Source organism: Lygodium microphyllum, chromosome 13 (assembly GCF_053477565.2).
Source record: "Lygodium microphyllum isolate KBCC chromosome 13, Lygodium_microphyllum_v1.1.10, whole genome shotgun sequence".
Lineage (NCBI taxonomy): Eukaryota > Viridiplantae > Streptophyta > Polypodiopsida > Schizaeales > Lygodiaceae > Lygodium > Lygodium microphyllum.
Window position 1 is genome coordinate 50,698,335 of NC_141147.1, and position 20,233 is coordinate 50,718,567.

General features: G+C 43.4%; 1 protein-coding gene across 6 annotated transcripts in view; it reads right to left on the bottom strand.

Annotated features, from left to right (window-relative positions):
* The window catches only part of LOC148026603 (uncharacterized), a 72,030-nt gene that overhangs the window by 38,884 nt on the left and 12,913 nt on the right, over nt 1–20,233 (bottom strand). The window contains exon 1 of one of the 6 annotated variants that reach the window (XM_087691045.1): nt 10,579–10,628. The exons of the other annotated variants lie outside the window; for them this stretch is intronic. Within the exon in view, the coding sequence (XP_087547171.1) occupies nt 10,579–10,583 (5 nt within the window). The 5' untranslated portion in view covers nt 10,584–10,628. Of the gene's footprint in view, nt 1–10,578; nt 10,629–20,233 lie in introns of those variants that run through there. 6 annotated transcript variants of the gene reach the window in all.

The following is a 20,233-nucleotide window of genomic DNA, read 5'->3' on the forward strand; positions in this document are numbered from 1 at the left end:
CATCGCCATTGTGGACCCATGTGAAGAATGGAGTAGTGTTATATACAATGACATGAGGACGAAGAAGACTGATGAAGAGAAGGAGAGAATTGATAAAGCCCTTAATCCTATTCGAGCCACATGGACAAAATACAGTTGCTCCATTCTCACCGATGAATGGAGAGACGGTAGGAAATGGGGCATCATCAATATACTCATTTCATGTCCACTTGGCACATATTTTTTGCAGGCCGTAGACACCTACAAGAGGGGAAGTAAAACAACTGGCACATTCATCTCCCACCACATTCAGCAAACTATCATTGAGGTATACGGTCTTTTTAAATTTTAAAGTTGTTGCTTTCATTATTGTAAATTTTAATTCATGTCCCTCCGAAGCTTTCCTTATCATAATTTTGAATTTGTGCCATGTATTAAATGGTTGTAGGTGGGCCCATCAAATGTGGTGCCAATTGTTGCCGACAATGCATCCAATTGTCGAGACATGGGCCATTTGTTTGAGGCCAAGTTTCCTTCAATAGTATGGACTCCATGTGCAAATCATTATTTGAACTTGCTCATGGAGGACATTGGGAAGCTCAAATGGATGAAGAGAGTGTTATATAAGGCTACATCAGTTATCACCTTCTTCACAGTGAAGGTGAAGTTGCTTGCAATGTATCGCGAGCATAGCATGCTTGAGTTGAAGAAGCCTTCTTCAACTCACTTTGCTTATATGTGGTTGCTATTGGAGCGCCTTCACGAGGTGCAGTTCTTGCCCTATGCCAGACAGTGGTGTCCACTCTATGGAATGAGTGGGATGGGCATGAGACAGAGGAGGGGAAAGCCATGCAGTGCTTGTGCCTCAATGAGCAGTTTTGGCAAAGTTTGTGGGATCGCGATTTCCATGACTCCCTTTTTTAGGGTGTTACGTATGAGTGAATATGAGGGGTCCACCATGGGCCTTCTTGTTCACTTCTTTAGAGCAGTATTGGTGGAGGCACGAACTTGCACGGTGATCACGGAGTCACAGCGTGCACACATCATTGATGTAGCAGAGAAGAGATGGGCATGGATGCATAAACCCATCCATGGATTTGTAGCACTATTACATCCGGCCTACAAGTCTCTAGCAATCATGGATGATAGAGAGTTGCATTCTGAACAGTTTGCATATCTCACTTGTGTGGTCCGTGTGGATGACCACAACACAGTTATAGAGGAGCTTGGATGCTATGCGGATCAAAGAGGGCATGTGGTTTTTAGTTCTCCCACTTGTTGGAGAAGAGAGTCGCTTATGAAGCCTCTCTTTTGGTGGCAGAATTTTGAATATGAGTTGCAAACTCTTCAACCCTTTGCCATTGAGAGTCCTTGCTCAACATTGCTCTTCGAGTGCATGTGAGAAATTGGAGTGTATATGCTTTCATTCACATGAAGATTCGCTATCGTCTTAGCACACGACAATTAAAGTGGCTAGTCTATTGCCGCACTAACTTGTGCATGATGAAGACCATGATGACCGTGGATAGTCCAAAGCAGATAAACACTTATTGTTTTGGCTAAGTCTAAGTTTAAATTTGTAATTTTGTTGTTTTCAATTTTATACAAGTTAGTGGGAATAAAAGCCATCGTGCCTTTTATATGTGCACGGGTGTGAACACACCCTTAGCACATTTGTACTTTCATATATATCTATCTAAAACCTAAAGAGGTACACTAGTCTTTTGTACCCAAGAACATCATGCACCTCTCTCTGACTCTCACTCTCTACTCTACACTCACACACACACACTGTGTATGTGTGCGCGCGTGCGCTAAGAGAAAGCATTGTGTGTCTCAATCCTCACGCTCTCTGTCGTAACAAACTGGTATCAAAGCATGGCAAGGAGTGCACACTTCTCAAGAAAGCTTAGGAGTACATGCTTCTCAAGGTGTAGTCAACTGTGAGTTGGGTGAGCAGGCGATTGCCAAACGGACAGTTGGCGAGCTGTTGGAGAGCAGGTGAGCAAGCACAATCGTCACGTGTAGGGAGTCACCAGGCATGTTGGTCGGGTGCAATCGACTGCTACACGAACGACGACTGGTGACGGGCTGGTGACCAAGCGACGACCTGCAGGCGACGACGGACAGAAGTCGTCCACGTGAGGCTAGGTGTCGACGGGCAGGTCAACGATCCCTTTTAGAAATATCCTTTTCTCTTTTCTCCCTCATCGGGTGTTCACATGCAAAGGCACAAAGTCAAATTTCACCAAAGGAATTTGGGGCTTTTCCCAGATTTGAGGACTTTAATGCAGAATTGGACAATCTGACTCAGAAAATTGCAAAATCGGTGCACATTTGCCTGGGAATTTTGGGGCTTTTCACATTTTAAGTGAATTTTTTTCAATTTCACTACAATTTGTGCACACCAGACCCGAGAAATTTGGGGATTTGTCCAGATTTGATGTGAGCAAGACACAACAATGATATTTGTCTCGAAAATTGCAGGAATTTGTGACATTTTACCTCCAACATTTGGGGTTTTTCATGTACATGCAAGAATTGGGCTGAAATTTACCCAATTTCTTGACATTGATACACATTGGACCCGTGCAATTTGGGGCTTTTGCTGTTTGGGTGAAATTTGTGCGCCATTTGGTCATTTTGTGTACATGTGGGTTTAATTCCATGCAATTTGGACATCTAGCATTTGGAAAATTTGGGGGTTTTGCTGAAATTGCTCTATTTTGGCAAAATTGGCCTATTCTATGCATGTCAAAGACAGTGCAGATGTATGGTTGATGCTTTGAGCACAAAAATTTTGAGGCTTTAGACCGTGCATGTCAAATTTTATGCCCGTGGGTGCATGTACAATAGAAATTACGATTAAAATTTGGGACTTCTCATGTAATGTGATGTATTTGTCCTTGGAACAGCTGTAATCAGTTGTGATTGCTGGTAAGTACTTGTTTGTACCTTGGTCACTTGTATGACAGTTTGGACCTACATTTGCTAAGTTTTTTTGCCACATTTGGGCTGAAAATCATGGCTGGCAGCAGTGACAACAGTCATCTCATGCACATTAAGAAGCTTGAAGGAGCACATAACTTTGCAGTCTGGCAAAAACAGTGCTATAATATCCTGTTGCATAAGAAGCAGGCAAAGCCGATTAAGACCAAAGGGGCAAAACCCACAAATATGGAACAAGAAGACTGGGAGGATGAGTTAAATGAGCTTGCATGCTCAACCATCAAGCTATCAATTTCTGATGCCTTGTTGTTTAACATTGAAGGTTTGGACTTTGCCTATGCTATTTGAACTCGACTAGAAGAACTGTATGCCCAAAAGAGTGCTGCAAGCAAAGTTTATTGGCTGAGAAAGCTTATGGATTTGCGTATGAAAGAGGGTACAGCAATGTCTACTCATTTGAGTCAGTTTAACTCCATTTTCAGCCAGCTCCTTGCCTTGAAGTTCATGACTGATGAAGAATTTAAGGCTATGTTCTTGCTTTGCACTCTCCTAGAGAGTTGGCATACATTCAAGACTGCTATGAGCAATTCTAATGCGATCCTTTTGTATGCTGATGTAGAGAGTGCTCTACTCATGGAAGAAATAAATCAGCAAAACAATGCATCCAGTAAGTCTTCCAATGCTTACATACTAAGGACAGATCATAGCAGAAAGGTAAATCTGATAGCAAGGGACGCAGTAAATCACGTCGTAAGGATGTTGAATGCCATCATTGTGGCAAAAGGGTCACTTTAAACGTGACTGCTACAAATGGAAGAAAGAGAAAGGAAATGGCAAGATGGCAAATGATAGCAAGAAAGAGAAGAAAGAGAGTCAATCTAAGAAGAGCAGTGTCAGAATTGAAGAGGTGAATGTAATCACTCATTACAGTGACAACAGGAATGATAAACTCTTTGTCTCTTCACACTTTAGTACACATGCTTTACTTGCAAATATGGATGATGTCATGCACACTTGGACTCTAGATTCATGTGCTTTCTTTCATATCACCCCTCACCGTGAGTGATTTTCTGACTATACAGGGGGTCGACATGATGTTGTCCATCTTGGGGGCAACTATGCATGTGACATTGCAGGTATTGACAGTGTGTAGTTGCAGTTTCAGCATGGTTGTGTCTTCACACTTCAATATGTACGGCATGTACCTCAACTCAAGAAGAGCTTGATTAGCACAAGGCAACTAGATGATAATAGATTTCATACCACCTTTGGTGATGGAAAATGGAAGATCTATAAGGGATCTAGAGTGATTGCCAGAGGTTGTAAAAGTGATACCTTGTATCTTCTCCATGTATCTAGTGTGCGTGACCATGTTGTTGCCGTGACCGAGCAGCCAAGTGTTTCTTTGTGGCATGGCCGGTTGGGACACGTGTCAAACTGGAATGAATGTGCTTTCTCGTTTGGGTTACTTGCCTTGTCTTTGTTATGCTAATTTTGAGCATTGTGATCATTGTTTATGGTAACATGCACAGACGTCTCATAAGAAGCCTATTTCGCTAAAATATTCTCCTCTAGATTTAGTACATTCCGATGTATGTCAAATGCCAGGGTTATCTTTTGGGGAAAAGAAACACTTTGTCACCTTTGTTGATGATGCTACACGGAAAGTATGGGTTTACCCTATTCGTAGCAAGAACGAAGTGCTTGACAAGTTTCAAAAATTCTTGGCATTGGTTGAAAATAAGATTGATAAGACACTTAAGTGTCTTCGCTCTAACAATGGTGGGTAATATGTATCCAAGGCCTTTCAGGCATTTTTATACAACAAAGGGATAAAAAAGAAGCTCACTACCCTTCATAGTCCGCCCCAAAATGGTGTTGCAGAGCGTATGAATCGGACCATTCAAGACAAGGTCCCCACACAATGGTAACACATGTTGCTTTACCTCATGGTTTTTGGGCAGAGGCTGTTACGACAGCCGTACACTTGATTAATCAGTCACCAAATAGGTCTTTCAAGGGGGGTTCCCCAAGAAGCATGATCGGGCAAGCCACCTTCGTATGCACACTTGAAAGTGTTTGGTTGCGAAGCATTTGTGCACATACGTAAGGAAGAACACAGCAAACTTGAGCCGAAGTCCTGTAAATGTATTTTCCTAGGATATGGTGATGAAGGTGAAATGAGATATAGATTATGAGATCTTGAGAAAAGAAAAGTAGTACGTAGCAATGATGTTATCTTCCGGGAAGATCGCATGCACAAACATCCCGAAAGAATAGAGGAAGTCCATAGGTTGTATTCCGGGAAGAAATACCGTTTGGACAGCAAAATGTGCCCGTTGTACAGTAGCAAATACCTACTGTAAATGAACCTGCAAATGCAAAAAATAATGCTAAAAATGATCAGCTAGCCATTCCCCATAATGATGAGCCACTAGATATGCAGGAACAGCCAGGATAGCAAGCTGTTAATGCTGATTTGTAGGCTGAAATGCCAAGACAGCAAGCTGAAAATGGAAATTTGCATGCTCAACAGCCAACAAACAATGATCATTGGGTTAGGAGATCATCTAGGGCTACTAGACAACCTAATAGATTCGTTCCTAGTGTAAACAATGTGGCTGATTATGTCATGTTGACAGACTGTGGTGAACCATCCTGCTTCAAGGAAGCAATGGACAGACAAGACAGAAAGAAATGGTATAAAGTCATGTTGTCAGAGATGGAATCTCTTGAGAAAAATGGCACTTGGGACTTGGTGCAGCTGCCTAAAGGGCAGAAAACCCTTCCATGCAAATGGGTTTACAAGATGAAGGTCACTTCTAGTTCCTCGCCAAAGTACAAAGTAAGATTGGTTGCGAAGGGGTACAAGCAGGAACATGGAGTGACTTTGATGAGATCTTCTATCTTGTAATCAAGATGACTACATTGAGAACCATTTTGGGCTTGATTGCAGCTGAAGATATGGAGCTCATACAAATGGATGTAAAGACTGCATTCTTACATGGTGATCTGCATGAGGACATATATATGCAGCAGTCTAAAGGGTTTGTGGCAAAAGGAAAAGAGAAGATGGTATGTAAACTTAAAAGGAGTTTGTATGGGCTGAAACAAGCACCAAGAGAATGATATCATAAGTTGATACATTTATGCAATCTCAAGGTTTTCATAGAAGTCAAGTGGATCATTGCTTGTACACCAAGAAGGCAAGAAATGGCAACTTGATTATCTTGGTTCTGTATGTTGATGGCATGCTCATTGCTGGCAGGGATACTCATGCCTTGGACTCACTAAAGCAAAGTCTTCATGGCAACTTTGACATGAAGGATCTTGGTGATGCAAATCACATTCTTGACATGAGAATACTCAGAGATAGGTCAAAAGGATTACTCTATCTCTCTCAGCAGGAGTATATCTCCAAGGTTTTGCAATGTTTCAATATGGAGGGTGGGAAAACAATTGGGGTTCCATTGCCTCCATATGTGAAACTCAGTGCAGAGGACAGCCCTACATCTGATGATGAGAAGGCTGAAATGGCCAAGATACCATATGCTTCAATTGTTGGCGATTTGATGTATGCTATGGTTGCTACACGTCCTGACATTGCCTTTGCAATGGAAGTGGTTAGCAGATACATGGCAAACCGTGGTAAAAAGCATTGGGAAGCAATGAAAGGTATTATGAGATACCTCAAAGGCACAAAGGATTTGTGCATCTGCTTTGGAAAGCAGAAGGCATTTGTCATTGGCTTAACGGATGCAGACTATGCTGGTTATGCGAACTGCAAAAAGTCCACTTTTAGGTATGTGTTTACCTCACAGGAGGAGCAGTCTCTTGGATCTCCAAGCCACAAAAGTGTGTTGCATTGTCTACTACATAGACAGAGTATATGGCTACCACTGAGGCATGCAAGGAGGCTTTATGGCGTCTAGTGGGAGAGCTTAGCATTACAGAGTTACACGTTCTCCATTGTGATAGTCAAAGTGCTATCATGCAAGCACGAATCCCGTCTTTCATGAAAAGACGAATCACATACAGGTGAAGTATCACTTCATTAGAGATGTACTTGAGAGCAAGAGCATTGAGCTTGCAAAGTGCATACTGATGATAATCCTGCAGATCTTCTCACAAAGGGTCTTCCAGCAAAGCGGTTTGCTCATTGCCGACAGATGATAGGAATTGGATAGGTATATGTATTTCAGCTTTGTACATACCTAGACTTAGCTGATTCTTTTCTCCTCTTAAGGCACATTGCCTTTAGGTGGGAGGTTGGTGGGAGTAAAGGGCCATCATGCCTTTTATATATGCACGGGTGTGAACATACCCTTAGCACATTTGTACTTTCATATATATCTATCTAAAACCTAAAGAGATACACTAGTCTTTTGTACCCAAGAATATCGTGCACACCTCTCTCTCTCTCTCTCTCTCTCTCTCTCTCTCTCTCTCTCTCTCTCTCTCTCTCTCTGTGTGTGTTGAGAGAAAGCATTGCATGTCTTGATCCTCACGCTCTCTGTCATAACACAAGTTAATAATTTAGTATTTATAATCTTATGTCAAGTTATGTGCGTTGTATAGGTGAATAATTATGCATTCAAGTTGACAGGTGACACTCTTCGAAGTGTACACCAGGAGGTTAATGCAGAGGAGAAGCAAATCTTTGCAAAGCTCTATAGAGAGCCCATAGAAACAAACACTCATGACACTCACAGTCAACATGCTCGTGGGCGAGGATTTCGACCAATTCCAAGAGTTTGAGTTGCAATAGTTGCTAGCAAGGGCATGGTTATTCGACACACTCTGAGATTGATGAGAGGTGGTTCGAGTAGTTTGCAAACATATGTGAGGCAAGGCTCTAGTAGCTCTCATCCCATGCCTGATGATGACATCCCCCCCTTGCCTACAATTACACAACCATTGCCTAGGGAGACATCATTTGATGATGATGGTAACCTCATCAGTGAGGATGAGTGTGAGTGTCTCATCATCCAATGCTGAGGGGTCATCATTTGACTCTCTTGATGAGCGCTCTAATGATGATGATGATGATTATAATGTATGAAGTATCATTGAAGATTGTGTCCAGATTAGCATATTCCACTCCTAACTCTTGAGTCCCTCCTAACTCGTCCGACTCCTGACTCCTATGACAATTGTATGGTGTATCATGTATGATTATTGATCTCATTTTGTAATGGCATTGCTATAGCCTATTTTCACTTTAAAAATGTCTTATCATTTATAGTTTTTTTTTAAATGAAGTTCTTTTTTTCGTCCTAATATCGTACTATACCTTCTAAAATCATAAGATACCATTTAGTATTGTATTTTATCATACTGTACCGTATCGTACATTTTGAACTTGACAACCATGATCTCTAGATGAAGGAAAAAGAGGCATAGCCAATGGCTGCCTCAAAACAAGCTTTGTCTTAGCAATAGGATCAGCCCTAATAAAAATGAGCTCAGTTTGCAAAGGACTAGCAACAATACCAGGTGTAATTAGCAATTCTTATCTTTTCTCCCTATTGACCAACTTTGTCACTGCGGCTTGTACATCAACCCAATTAGTTTTCAGCCCTTGCACTGCAATAACATCTTCCAAAAGCTTTTCGAACTCACCCTACAATGGTGGGTCTACTGCATGCAAGAATAAGATAATCTTTTTTGTTTCCAAAGACAACTGCTCAACAACATCCAACAACTGATCATAACGCTTCTCAAACTCCCTCAACAACTCAAGAGCAGTATGCCCCTATGTAGGCTTTGCAATTCATTCCAAAAAAGTCATCTTTGTAACCTTGTCTATATCCACAATAAGATATTCGTCCTTTAAGGCTCACTTAAAAGCAGCCTAAAAATGCCCATGGCTTGCATGAATTGTATTTATCCATATACAAATTTTAGGAACTACAACCTTATAAAAATACTGTTGCATCTCGTCTATAGATACATTTGCCCATTCCAATTTCTCCACATAAACCTTCAAGTATCAGGAAACATTCCCGCTATCAAATTTCTACAATTCAGCAACCACACTCTGCAAAGTCTTACAAATCTCCATTTCACTCTTATACATGCCATAGGTCTGCACAAACTCTCTGAATCTTGAACTGAGAGTATCATTTGCATGGTCTCTCCTGCGACGGCCCAAGTTCACCAATGTCAAAACATATACTATCAAAGGCCTTAATCGTAGAGATTGTGATGAGAAGGGTATAAAGATTTAAGACCAGAAAGAATAAGAAAATAGAGTAACAAAATCAAGTTAAGACACAGAACATCAAGGTAGGAACCCTCAGAAAATCCTTTGATTCAATCTTTGTATGTCAAAGTTTCTTAGATACAATCACTGCATGCACTCAAGTACAAGCACATAACCCAAGCTCTAAGACTTTGACTCAAAGAGCACCCTGTTCACTGACATAACCCTACCTTACATAGGCTTACTCAAATGATTTTGGCTCCAAAACTATGCATAAACTGTCAAACAATGTCATGGGGATCAAATTAGTACTTCAGCCCTATTATGACAGTTTTATTACAACAAAGAAAAAGACTCCCTATGCAGTCCCAAATCTTCATAAAACCATATACTCTTATGTTAACAGTGTTTTGTTATCCCCAAAGTACCAGATGCATCAAGGAGATGCCTCTAAAGGCCCTAGAACACCCTGAGAAACCTTTGCTATAGCAAATACCCTGCTAGTTATTGTTATTGCAACAAAGAAAATACAAGCCTTTACTCCTCCAATCCTTCATAAAACCATGGATTTTTATTCTAGAAATAATCTAACAGCAGTAGAGCATCATATACATAAAGGAAACCTTTGTTATAGTAAATACCCTGATGGTTACTTGTTATTACTACAGTGAAAATGCAAGCCTTTGCTCATCCAATCCTTCATAAAACCATGGATACTTATTCTAGCAATGATCTAACAATAGTAGAGCATCATATACATAAAGGAGATGCCTTGGAATACTTAGAATTACCCTTGTGAATGCTTTGTGACAGTAGATACCCTACTGGTTCTTGTTATTACAGAAGCATACACTGTCCAAGATCCAACTTCAAAGCATCAAGTAACTCCTACGATGTCATTGGGTTCACTCCAATTGAATTTCTCTCTTGTTTCAACTTTCTCATGAGCTACGGTGGCCTCTCCAAGAACTCTAAAACTCAATCGCATTTTTTTCTAATGCTGCCCTTATTTTCTTTTCCCCAGTTTTTCCTCTTTTTCTAGCCTCCCGTTCTCCTCCCTAAAGTTTTGGTATGAGAAGCCGTAAAACAAGTCCCTTACTTCATTAAATTAGGCCATATGCACACAAACTTTCTCTTTCCGACTTGTATAACTCGACTCAGACATTTCACCTAATCTCAACCTTGGCATGCTCACCACTTATCTTTTCATGCATTGGCAAGTAACTGCAGTGAGGAAAAAAATTGGCACATTCTACCTTTTACTATCCCACATGTAAACCATGGAAGAATTTAATAGACAATTTGTCAAATACTTTCACGATATTAACAAAAAAGCCTCTGACAACAGCAAATGTCAAAACAAGTAAAAGGACGAGAGAAATCGGTGATAGGAAGACAAATGTTTTTATGAGCCTGGCCTAGTAAAATAAGCGTATTAACATTACCTCATTTGGCTTGGCACCTAGTTTTGGGTCCACCACTTGCAGGTAAGCAAAGGACATTTGATTGTTTGGAGAAGAGCCCGCATGAATGAAATGGGTTGTTTTGTCAAGCTTTTTTTTTTAATAGAGATGGGGACAAAAAGTAGTACAAAAGAAACACTTCCCATTGGAAATACCACAGCTGCGAAGAGCCAAACACACATGCACACACACATCTCTCTCTCTCTCTCTCTCTCTCTCTCTCTCTCTCTCTCTCTCTCTCTTTTTTTGTAAAAGGTAATTGTATTAATTACGGAAAAAAGGTACAAGATTACATGATTACATGATTACAAGAGACATGAGGGCCCTAGGCCAACGTGTGGGAAATCCCCGTACTAATGCACTAAAAAGGTTACACCAATCATGGCAACGACCCAGAGGCAATTGCCATATGCCAGGGATGCAAATCCTCCCGAGGGAGCAAGTCGGAGTGCCGGATGAGATCTAGCTGCCAATGCAAGAGCCCTTTAAGCCTGGCAATATGTCTCGGTACATTAGAGGCCGAATCACAGAGAAAAGCATTGCGCGTGGTCCAAATGTGCCAGCATCCCCAGTATCTGAAAAAGTGAAATAAGATCTTCATATGTAACTGTGGCGGTGTGGGGTACGTTGGGCGCACAAAAACCCAATCGAAAGGAGTTAGTGAGGACCCCACCACTGTGTGCCAGATTTGCGACAAGAGTGACCAGATATTCTTGGCGAGCGGGCAAGAAAGAAAACGATGTCGGGCCGATTCCGCAGTAGTGGTACAGAAGAAACAATTGCCATTGGAGATTCGACGCTTGGAAAGGGCCGAGGCAAGAGGAAGACCACCAATCATTACCCGCCAAAGAAAGACCTTGCATTTAAAAGGTGCCTTATTCAGCCAGCCCTCCATCAGCGTTGCCTGCCACCATGACAGCGATTTCCGCAGTCCCCAAACAGTATTAGCTTTCACACCCAGCCATTGGTGATCTTGAATGAGAAGGTGATACACCTGATTAGTAGAGGCCTTTTCCAGACTCAACCGGCCTGCAAGGTCCCAGTCCTGCCAAGGACGATCCACAACCAGGGCAGGAAAGGGTTGCCTACCCTGAAGCTCCGACAAAAGCTTTCCCCATAAACCACAGTATCCGCGCGGGATCCTGAAAAGTCTCCTAGCAGTCCGAAACGATGCGAGGACATTGCGAGTGGCAAGGGTAGCATCCGCAATCGAAGTCACACCTAAACGGGCCATGCGGTTAAATCTCGATCTGAGCTGATGTTTGTCTTCCCATGAAAGTAATCTCGATACTGCCAACAATTCCAGCTAAAAGGAGTTATCCTACAAGCGGTCCCCCACTGGATGCCAACCGGCCTTTTGGAGCACCACTTTCCAAGAGCCGACCAAGTGCAGTAGCAAAGAAGAAGAGGGACTGGAAAATCGAGAGTCAGCATTAAGGACATGCCACCAAGAGGCCCGAAGCCGTGTGTTACCATGGCGTAGCCCACTGTCCTCAAGAAAATAACGGGCTATGATGGTCCACGGGTGATGATCCACACACATGGCACGAAAAAGAGACCAACGAAGAGCCAACATATGAGTTTCTACATCCAAAATAGCTCCACCACCCATGCGTTTAGGGGTACATGTATGTGACCATGAAATCCACGAAATGCCTGCCTGCAGTGAATCCTTCTTCCATAGCATGAAGCGAATGGGATGAGTGAGAGCCTTCAAAGTAGTAGGCGTCCACGGCAGCAATGGCAGGAAATACGTTAGCATTGGTAGCATAATTGTCTGAGCCACTTTGAGGCGGACATGGAATGGCCACGCTTGTGACTTCCAATACATAAACTTTGCCGCCAGTTTTTGTGAAATCCACTCCAGTAGGTCCTTTGGCCGTGCATCCACCCCCAATGGGTATCCAAGATGCCTGACAATGGAGCCACGGGAAACCACCTGGCCCTGCCAACCTAATGACTGTAAATCAGGCTCCGTGCAACTGAGAATGGCTGACTTAAAGGCATTGATGCGAAGACCAGAGGCCTGACCAAAGAGCGTCCAAACATCTAATGCCTTTCGAATGTTGTCCCTGTCCGCCCGCAAAATCATAAAGGTGTCATCAGCCAAAGATTGGCCAATGAAGTGCTGCCCCAAAGGAAGAGACAATCCTGCTAGCTGAGCAGAAACCGCCATGGAGGATAACATTGAAAGGACCGGGTGAGTCGCCAGGGCAAAGAAGAGAGGACTCAAAGAGCAACCCTGTCTGACCGAGCGTGCAAGGACAAATGGCTCTGTAACCCCACCATTGAGCATAACTCTTGAAGAAGCCGCAGCACTAATGGTGTAGATCAATTGGGACATCCGAGTACCAAAGCCCATAGCAGACATGAGATCTGCAATGAAAGACCAGTCCACATAGTCAAACGCCTTTTCCAAGTCCAATTGAATCAATACCACTTCCTGACTGGAGTGCCGCGCATAGTCAATAGCCATTTGCACATTTAAGATATTATGCAGAATGTTGCGGCCCTTAATGAAACCATATTGGAGAGGATGCACAATAGCTGGAAGGTGCTTGTGAAGCCGATTCACCAGCACTTTGGAGAAGATTTTATACATCGAGCCCATCAAAGAAATTGGTCTCCAGTGTTGCAACATTGACGGCGAAGGGACCTTTGGAATCAGTTTGATAAGGCCTTCTTTCCATGAGGAAGGCATGACCCCTGTTTCCCAAACCTGCTGAAACATGACCGCTAATGGCTTCACCAACTGCGTGGCCGAGTTCTCAAAGAATTCATTAGTGAGACCATCCCAACCAGGACTTTTATCCTTAGGCAGGTGCAACAAAACCTCCATAACCTCCTCCTCGCAAATATCCGCCTCCAAAGTGGCTTGCACATCAGGTGGAACCTACTGGCGGACCAGATGATAGAAGACCGAGCGGGCATGCGTAACCTGGCTAGAAGGCGAGGGAGAAGAACCAAGAAGTTCCATAAAATAATTTCTGCACATATTGACAATGGTCTGCGGATCAGTGACCATGCGCCCTTCCGAATCCTGGAGTCTAGTCATATTTTCGCGAGCCGGAGAAGCATGCAAGGCACGAAAGAACTTATGAGACTGGCAGACACTATCTTGCAATGTGTCAGTCAAGTTATGCAGCTTGGCCTGCTGATAAGATTTCAACTGAAACACTTGAATAAGATGGGCCAAACGCCTCTCCAGTGATAGCAGAAAATCATCATCTGGGGAATCCACGAGCAAGGAACGGACCAAAGCCAATAAGTCCTCTGCTGCATGTCGACGTTGCCGACAAAGAGAGGCATGATGAATCCCATACTGCCGAGCAACCCGCCGCACATTAGAGAGCAGCCGTGCAAATGAAGCCAAGCCCTCAGAGGCGAAGTCCAGTAAGAACCTCTCAATCAATTGCTGCATATAGCCCTAAAAAATTGGATGCTTCAAATAAGAGGAGTTGAAACGTAAAGGGAGCCTATCCAGCAACTGCATAAAAGGTGCAATAGGTTGTGCCCGCATCTCAAGCTGAAGGGGGAAATGGTCCGACAACGCATATTGCTGCAAGACCTTCATTTCCAGCATCTCGGGAAGAAAATCATCCCCCTGCATGATATACATTCGGTCCAACCGCGACCAAGTAGTTGCATATTGTGCGGAATGAAAAGTAAACCCTGAAAAAGAAAGGTGAAGCCAGGACCAAAGATCTTGCTTAAGTACGTGCAAAGCAAAGGAATTCCACACCCGGCTTTCCGGCGTATCCATTACCGAATGCCCTGAAATGGACTGAGAAGAGTCAACACACATATTGAAATCTCCCATCAAAAACCCCCTTCGGCCAAGTGACATGGAGCCCTGCAAAGTCGACCAAAGATCCCGTCGGGATGCGGGATCATTCGGAGCATAGAGGCCCGGCAACCATAAAATCTCTCCTTCAAATAAGACTTCGATTACCAGAAAGCGGCCATGCACATCATTTTTGACAAGAACAGGCTGGTATTTCTCATGGACAATCATCAGCACGCCCGAATAGTGCGTAGCATGTGTCCCTGCATAAAACAGACAGAATCCATGATAATCCACAACTTTTCCTGCTTCACCGTGACTTCTGTGCTCAACTGCACACAATACATCCCACTGGTTCTCATGCAAGATAGTCCACATGGCATGTTGCTTATGGCGAGAGCAAATGCCTCGCACATTCCACGTGGCTATCTTCATATATCTTCAAAAAAAGGAAGTCAGGAACGAGGCGCCTGTTGCCTCGATTTCACCTTTTCCGCGAGAGCATCCAGGACACCCTCATCCAGAAAATCAGCCAATACTGCAAACGAATTCTGGCGACCTGCTTTAGAGGTAGAAGGAAAATCCACTGCCTTGGGAGTGGGGCGGTGATAACGCCGATCCCAGGGTGTAATCACATTACCTTTTGTATCAAACGCCAGCTTAGCAAGTGGGCCCTTGGGACCGTCTGTATAGACTTTCCTTGTAGACTGATTACGGGGGGCAGACGGGGCCATAGTACGCGCAGCCTGCTATGAAGTGAACATTTCTTTCCTGCGCATATACGTGCGCACGGAATCCTGTGAAGCATTAGGCCCATGATCCGCCAGGCTTGCATCGAACTTTTTACCTTTTTTTTGACGTGCCTCAATCCAATCGGTGCTACGGGAATCCAAACCCAGGACCTGTTGTTTGCCTTTATCCACGACATTAGGTGGCTGAAGGGCCTCTTGTGCCGGGGCATCAAGCACCATGTCATCCTTAGGCAGCACAACCTGCACATCCTCGGAAGACGGTTGCCTTTCAGGACATTCGGCCATAAAATGCCCCAATTTACCACATGAAAAGCAGTGTCCTGCAAAGTTGCCCCATTTCAAGCGAAAATGCAAAGGATGCATGCCAGAACAATTGAGGCAAAGCCACGCAGGCCTTTTCCTGGCCGTGTCCCATAACATGCATAAACGGTTTCGATTCATAGCCCTGAGGCTTGGGGGAACCAGCACTGTTCCCACAACTGCCATCGCATCCTTCAATAATGGCCAATAGACTGCCGGACAATTTTCCACTTCCACCCACACCGGGCATTCTCGTTGAAGCAGACGCTGGAAGTCGACCATAGGGCACCATGGTACAACATGGACCAAGCGGCGATCAAAGAATAATGGCAACTTGGACAGGAGCTCAGCTCGATGTGTTTCGGATTTCAACAGCACCTCATAAAAGCCGCGAGGTACAAGGAAGATCTCCTCAACACACTCCCCTTGCAATAAATGGTGCATCCACTGGCGAATATGTGAAAGCACTGGGGGTTTTGAACTGCCACCTGCGGGCAAACGCTCCAAGCATACTTCTAACGAGCCAATGGGTCCTCAGGAACGTTCCTATGCGCAGGTTGCCTCTGATCCTGTGGATTCGCAGGAAATTGACTGGGAGCATTTGCTGGACTTTGCTAATACTATGCTTGGCGATTATGTCCAGCATAATAATGAAACTTTTTCTGATGCGGGAACTGATGATGTGCTGGAAGCCACGGTGGACCCGAAATCAGTCTTGCGGTCCTTCTCGGTGTTTTATGACCGTGTCGTTATACTTCCTCCGTGCACGGCACCATATCCTCCGGCTCCTCTGTATCGGAATCAGGGCCAAGGGCCGCCACCGTCCGGTCTAGAAAATCCATATCCAGGCCAGCCATACTGCTGTCTTCTCTCTGAAGAAGTTGTCAGGCGGCAGTCGTCAGATGGGTCTCCAGGCGGCGCGAAGGTCTAGGCGATCCTCTCTCTCTTGCTCTCGGCTGCCTTAGCTCTGCACGCGGACGTAAAGCTGGGGACCACGGGCGAACAGGCGTGCACTCGTTCAGGCGTCTCTCTCTCTCTCTCTCTCTCTCTCTCGCTCGCTCTGTAGGTCCCGCAGGCCTGCAAAATCAGGAGACCGCCCAACTACAGCAATAGGACTGCAACGGGGCTCCTGTGCTGAACCGGCCAGACGCGAGCAAGTGAACCCCTGACTAACAAGGCGTGTGAACACAGGCGAGTAGCTGAGGCCACAGATCCAGGCAACTGTGCAGCGTCCGAGGGGAGATGTCAGGCAAGACTCCGCACAGTAGGGCAGAGTCGCACCGCAAAGAGGGACTAGGTCGCAACCTGATGGCCACGGCAGACGACGCGACGGCAGCAAAGAAAAGAGGAACGACGCAGACCTGGCAGGCACAGACGTCGACGGCGAACTCTGAGCCTCCACAGGTAGGCGCCCGCGTGCAGGATGACGGTCGCAAGCAGAAAACGACGGCGCAGGCGATTTAGGGCATCCTCTGACGGCGCGAGGACAGGACACCATCGTCGATCTTCACGCTCGCCATCGCAACCTCCATCGCGTCCCCATCTCTCTCTCTCTCTCTCTCTCTCTCTCTCTCTCTCTCTCTCTCTCTCTCTCTCTCTCTCTCTCTCTCTCTCTCTCTCTCTCTCTCTCTCTCTCTCAACCTATTATTCATTCTCCCAATTTGGATTACCCTCACTAATGCATATCAGCTGCATGTAGAGTCTGATCAAGCAAGCCTTGTATTTAGCATTCATTTTCAAATTAGATTAGTTTCATACCTTCATTCTCTATGTTCTTTCTTGTCACTCTCTCTTTCCTTCTCTCCCTATGAAACTAGCCTGCCTTCTTAGGATAGAGTGGCGATAGACCTAATTGAACACAATTTACAACAAGCAATAAATTCGCAAATCTGAAATTTACCAACTAATATTGGAAAGCCAACTTAACAAATTAGCCTCAACAACTGGCACCCCTTATGGTATTTCTTTAGCTTGTATTGATCTAAAATGAAGTACACATACTAAAATTTGGGCTAATCTCCTTCAATCTTTAATGCAAAGTCGCCTCTAACAGAAAGGCCTTGAGGTAAAGCTACAACAATTGAGAGTGGTCTGCCAAGTCGCTCTCTTCCATCCATTTAGCATCCATTGGTGAGTAATTCTGAAACTTCACCTAGTATCTTCTAGAAACTTTACCTCTAATATTTCTCTCTTTGTGTGCCAAAATAAACTCCGATATCAATATCTCATCCAACTCCTCAACCTCTAGCTAAATATCAACAAGATACATCCTCTCACACATTACGATAAAAAGGTATGAATAAGTTTAAGTAAAAGGCATCATGTATCTACCAGTACGGAGGCAATTTCAGCCTACAAGCAACATTGTTGATCGTCTCCAACACTTGGAAGGGCCCATAATATCTCGTACTCAGCTTTGGATACAATCTCTCTCTACCATTCATCTTTTTCACCCTTGCCTTTTTAAAAAGCAACAACACATAATTGCTCTCTGCATCTGTAAAGCATATCTATGGGGATCAACTCCCTTGTTTCGCTTCTCTTGAGACCTTTGAAGAGCATACTTAACCTTTGCATAGGTTGTATCTATGTTTTCCACACAAGGATTAGCCTCAAAGATCTTATTCAATGCGTGTAAAATAGAGGGCACTTTCTTGCCACCCTCCACAACTTCAAATGGAGCTTTCCTAGTGGAATTACGTGTTGTATTATTGTATGGAAATATGAAAACTCTACCAAAGGCAAATATTGCTCCCACTTTGACTTATACTTAGATACATAGCATCTCAAGAGATCAAGCATTGTAGAATTTGCCACTTCTGACTAACCATCTATTTGTGAATGGAAAGACAAAGAAAATTTCAGCGTGGTATTCATTTTTTCAAAAAGCCCTGTCCAAAACAAAATAGTCATCCAAGGGCCATGAACGCATGCTATAAAAATAAGTATGCCATATGATCAATCTTTATCGTCTTCTTGACCAAACTGAAATGGGCATGCTTATTGAATATGCAAATAATGGTCCATAACCCATTATTCCCCGTAGGTGTCGGTTTCCTAGGAAGCTCAAAGATAAAGTCCATAGCAATGCATGCCAAGGCCAATTTGAAATGGGCAAGGGTTGCAATAAATCTGGTATCATTTGGCTATTGTAATTCACTTTCTAACATACGATGGATATCTTGAAAAACTACACAATATCATGTTTTAGAGAGGGCCAATAAAAGAAATGCTTCACTGTCTTAGCTGTAGCATCAATATCTCTATGCCCTACATAAGGAGAAGCATGACTCTCAGTGATCACCTTAAGCCTCAACTGCTTTGTGACTCATAGTTGCCCATGCATCTTAAAAAAACCATCTCCAAGCACAAAGTGCTCATGTCTCTAGCTATTGCAAAATATACATTTGCAAAATCCGAATCAGTAATATATTGTTCTTTCATTCTATCCCTTTCAATGTGATATCTCATAGTGACAACTAAATCTGAGATTTTCGTGACAATGCATCAACCACCACATTCTTTTTCCTATCTATACGCAAAATCTAAAAGTGAAACATAGATAATAAGTTGGCCCATCTCATGTGCTTCTCAAACAACTTAGTCTGGGTCAAAAAGTAGCTCAATGTCTAATGATCTATCTGCACCATGAAATCAGCCCGTAAGAAATAGTGTTTCCATATCAAAAGTACATGAATTACAACTCTGCACTATGAAGAACACAACTCTCATTTGAATACAATGGAATTCCTTCAATTTCCTTAGCAATCCAAAAGCCCCTTGTTGTCAATAATGACCAGTAAACTTCAAATTGATTTGCCCCTTGATTTGCTTGGGCAATTGGCCTTCATCGACTCCTTAGAAAATGAAATTTTTCCCAAATTCGAATGTTAGCTACTTCCTTCCTCAAATCTTGTTGAGAATTAATTCTCAACCTTAAAAATTCAAGTCTTGAGGCTTCAATCTCTTAGCATGCTTCCCGAGGTGCTATCAAACCCTAATTTCTCCTGTAAATTAGGGTTTATGGTAAATAAAAATATAACTTCTCAGCATCAATGGATTAAAATGCTGAGATCTTTGAAGCAAGGCTAGGAAATGGCTAGAGAATGAGAGAGAATGCTGAATAGAGAGAAAATTCAAACTTCCATTGCAAGAAAATGGAAGAAATTAGTTGTTGCCATGTCCAAACAACCATTAAAGCCGTTCCATTGATAAAACACATGGAATGTGATGTTTGTTTGGCTGAAACAGCCCTCAAACTACAGTCACCTACTCCCGCAATCTCTCCAAGGCATGTCCCCAGCTCCCAGATGGGTCCCTTGGTAGCTAGAAATGGCCTATCAACTGTTGTACAACTATGATAACCTTCTCTCTATGTCTCTCAACTTGCACAAGGCTACAATGACCACCCTCTCTTTTGTTTTTTCGTAAAGATAATTAACTTAAGTAGCAACATTTACATCACACCATCACGTCAACTAGAAAACAAAATAGACACAAATCAAGCCGAAAGGGTAATACACAAATATCACATAGAAAGGACAGTTGGAGTGGAGCGAACACTATCCAACCAGGAAAAACCATGTCAGCTGAAACCATAGAGGACATCTACCATAAGAGTAAACCACGAATACGGGCCACATGACCATGGATGCCCGAGACAAAATCAAAAATAAAGGCATTCCAAGTACGCCAAATATGCCACAAAGCTATCCATCAGAGGAACTAGAAAATACAAAAATAATCTGATTGCAAGGCACACATAGAAGGCATCCTTCCCAAAATCCACAAATGAGCTGAA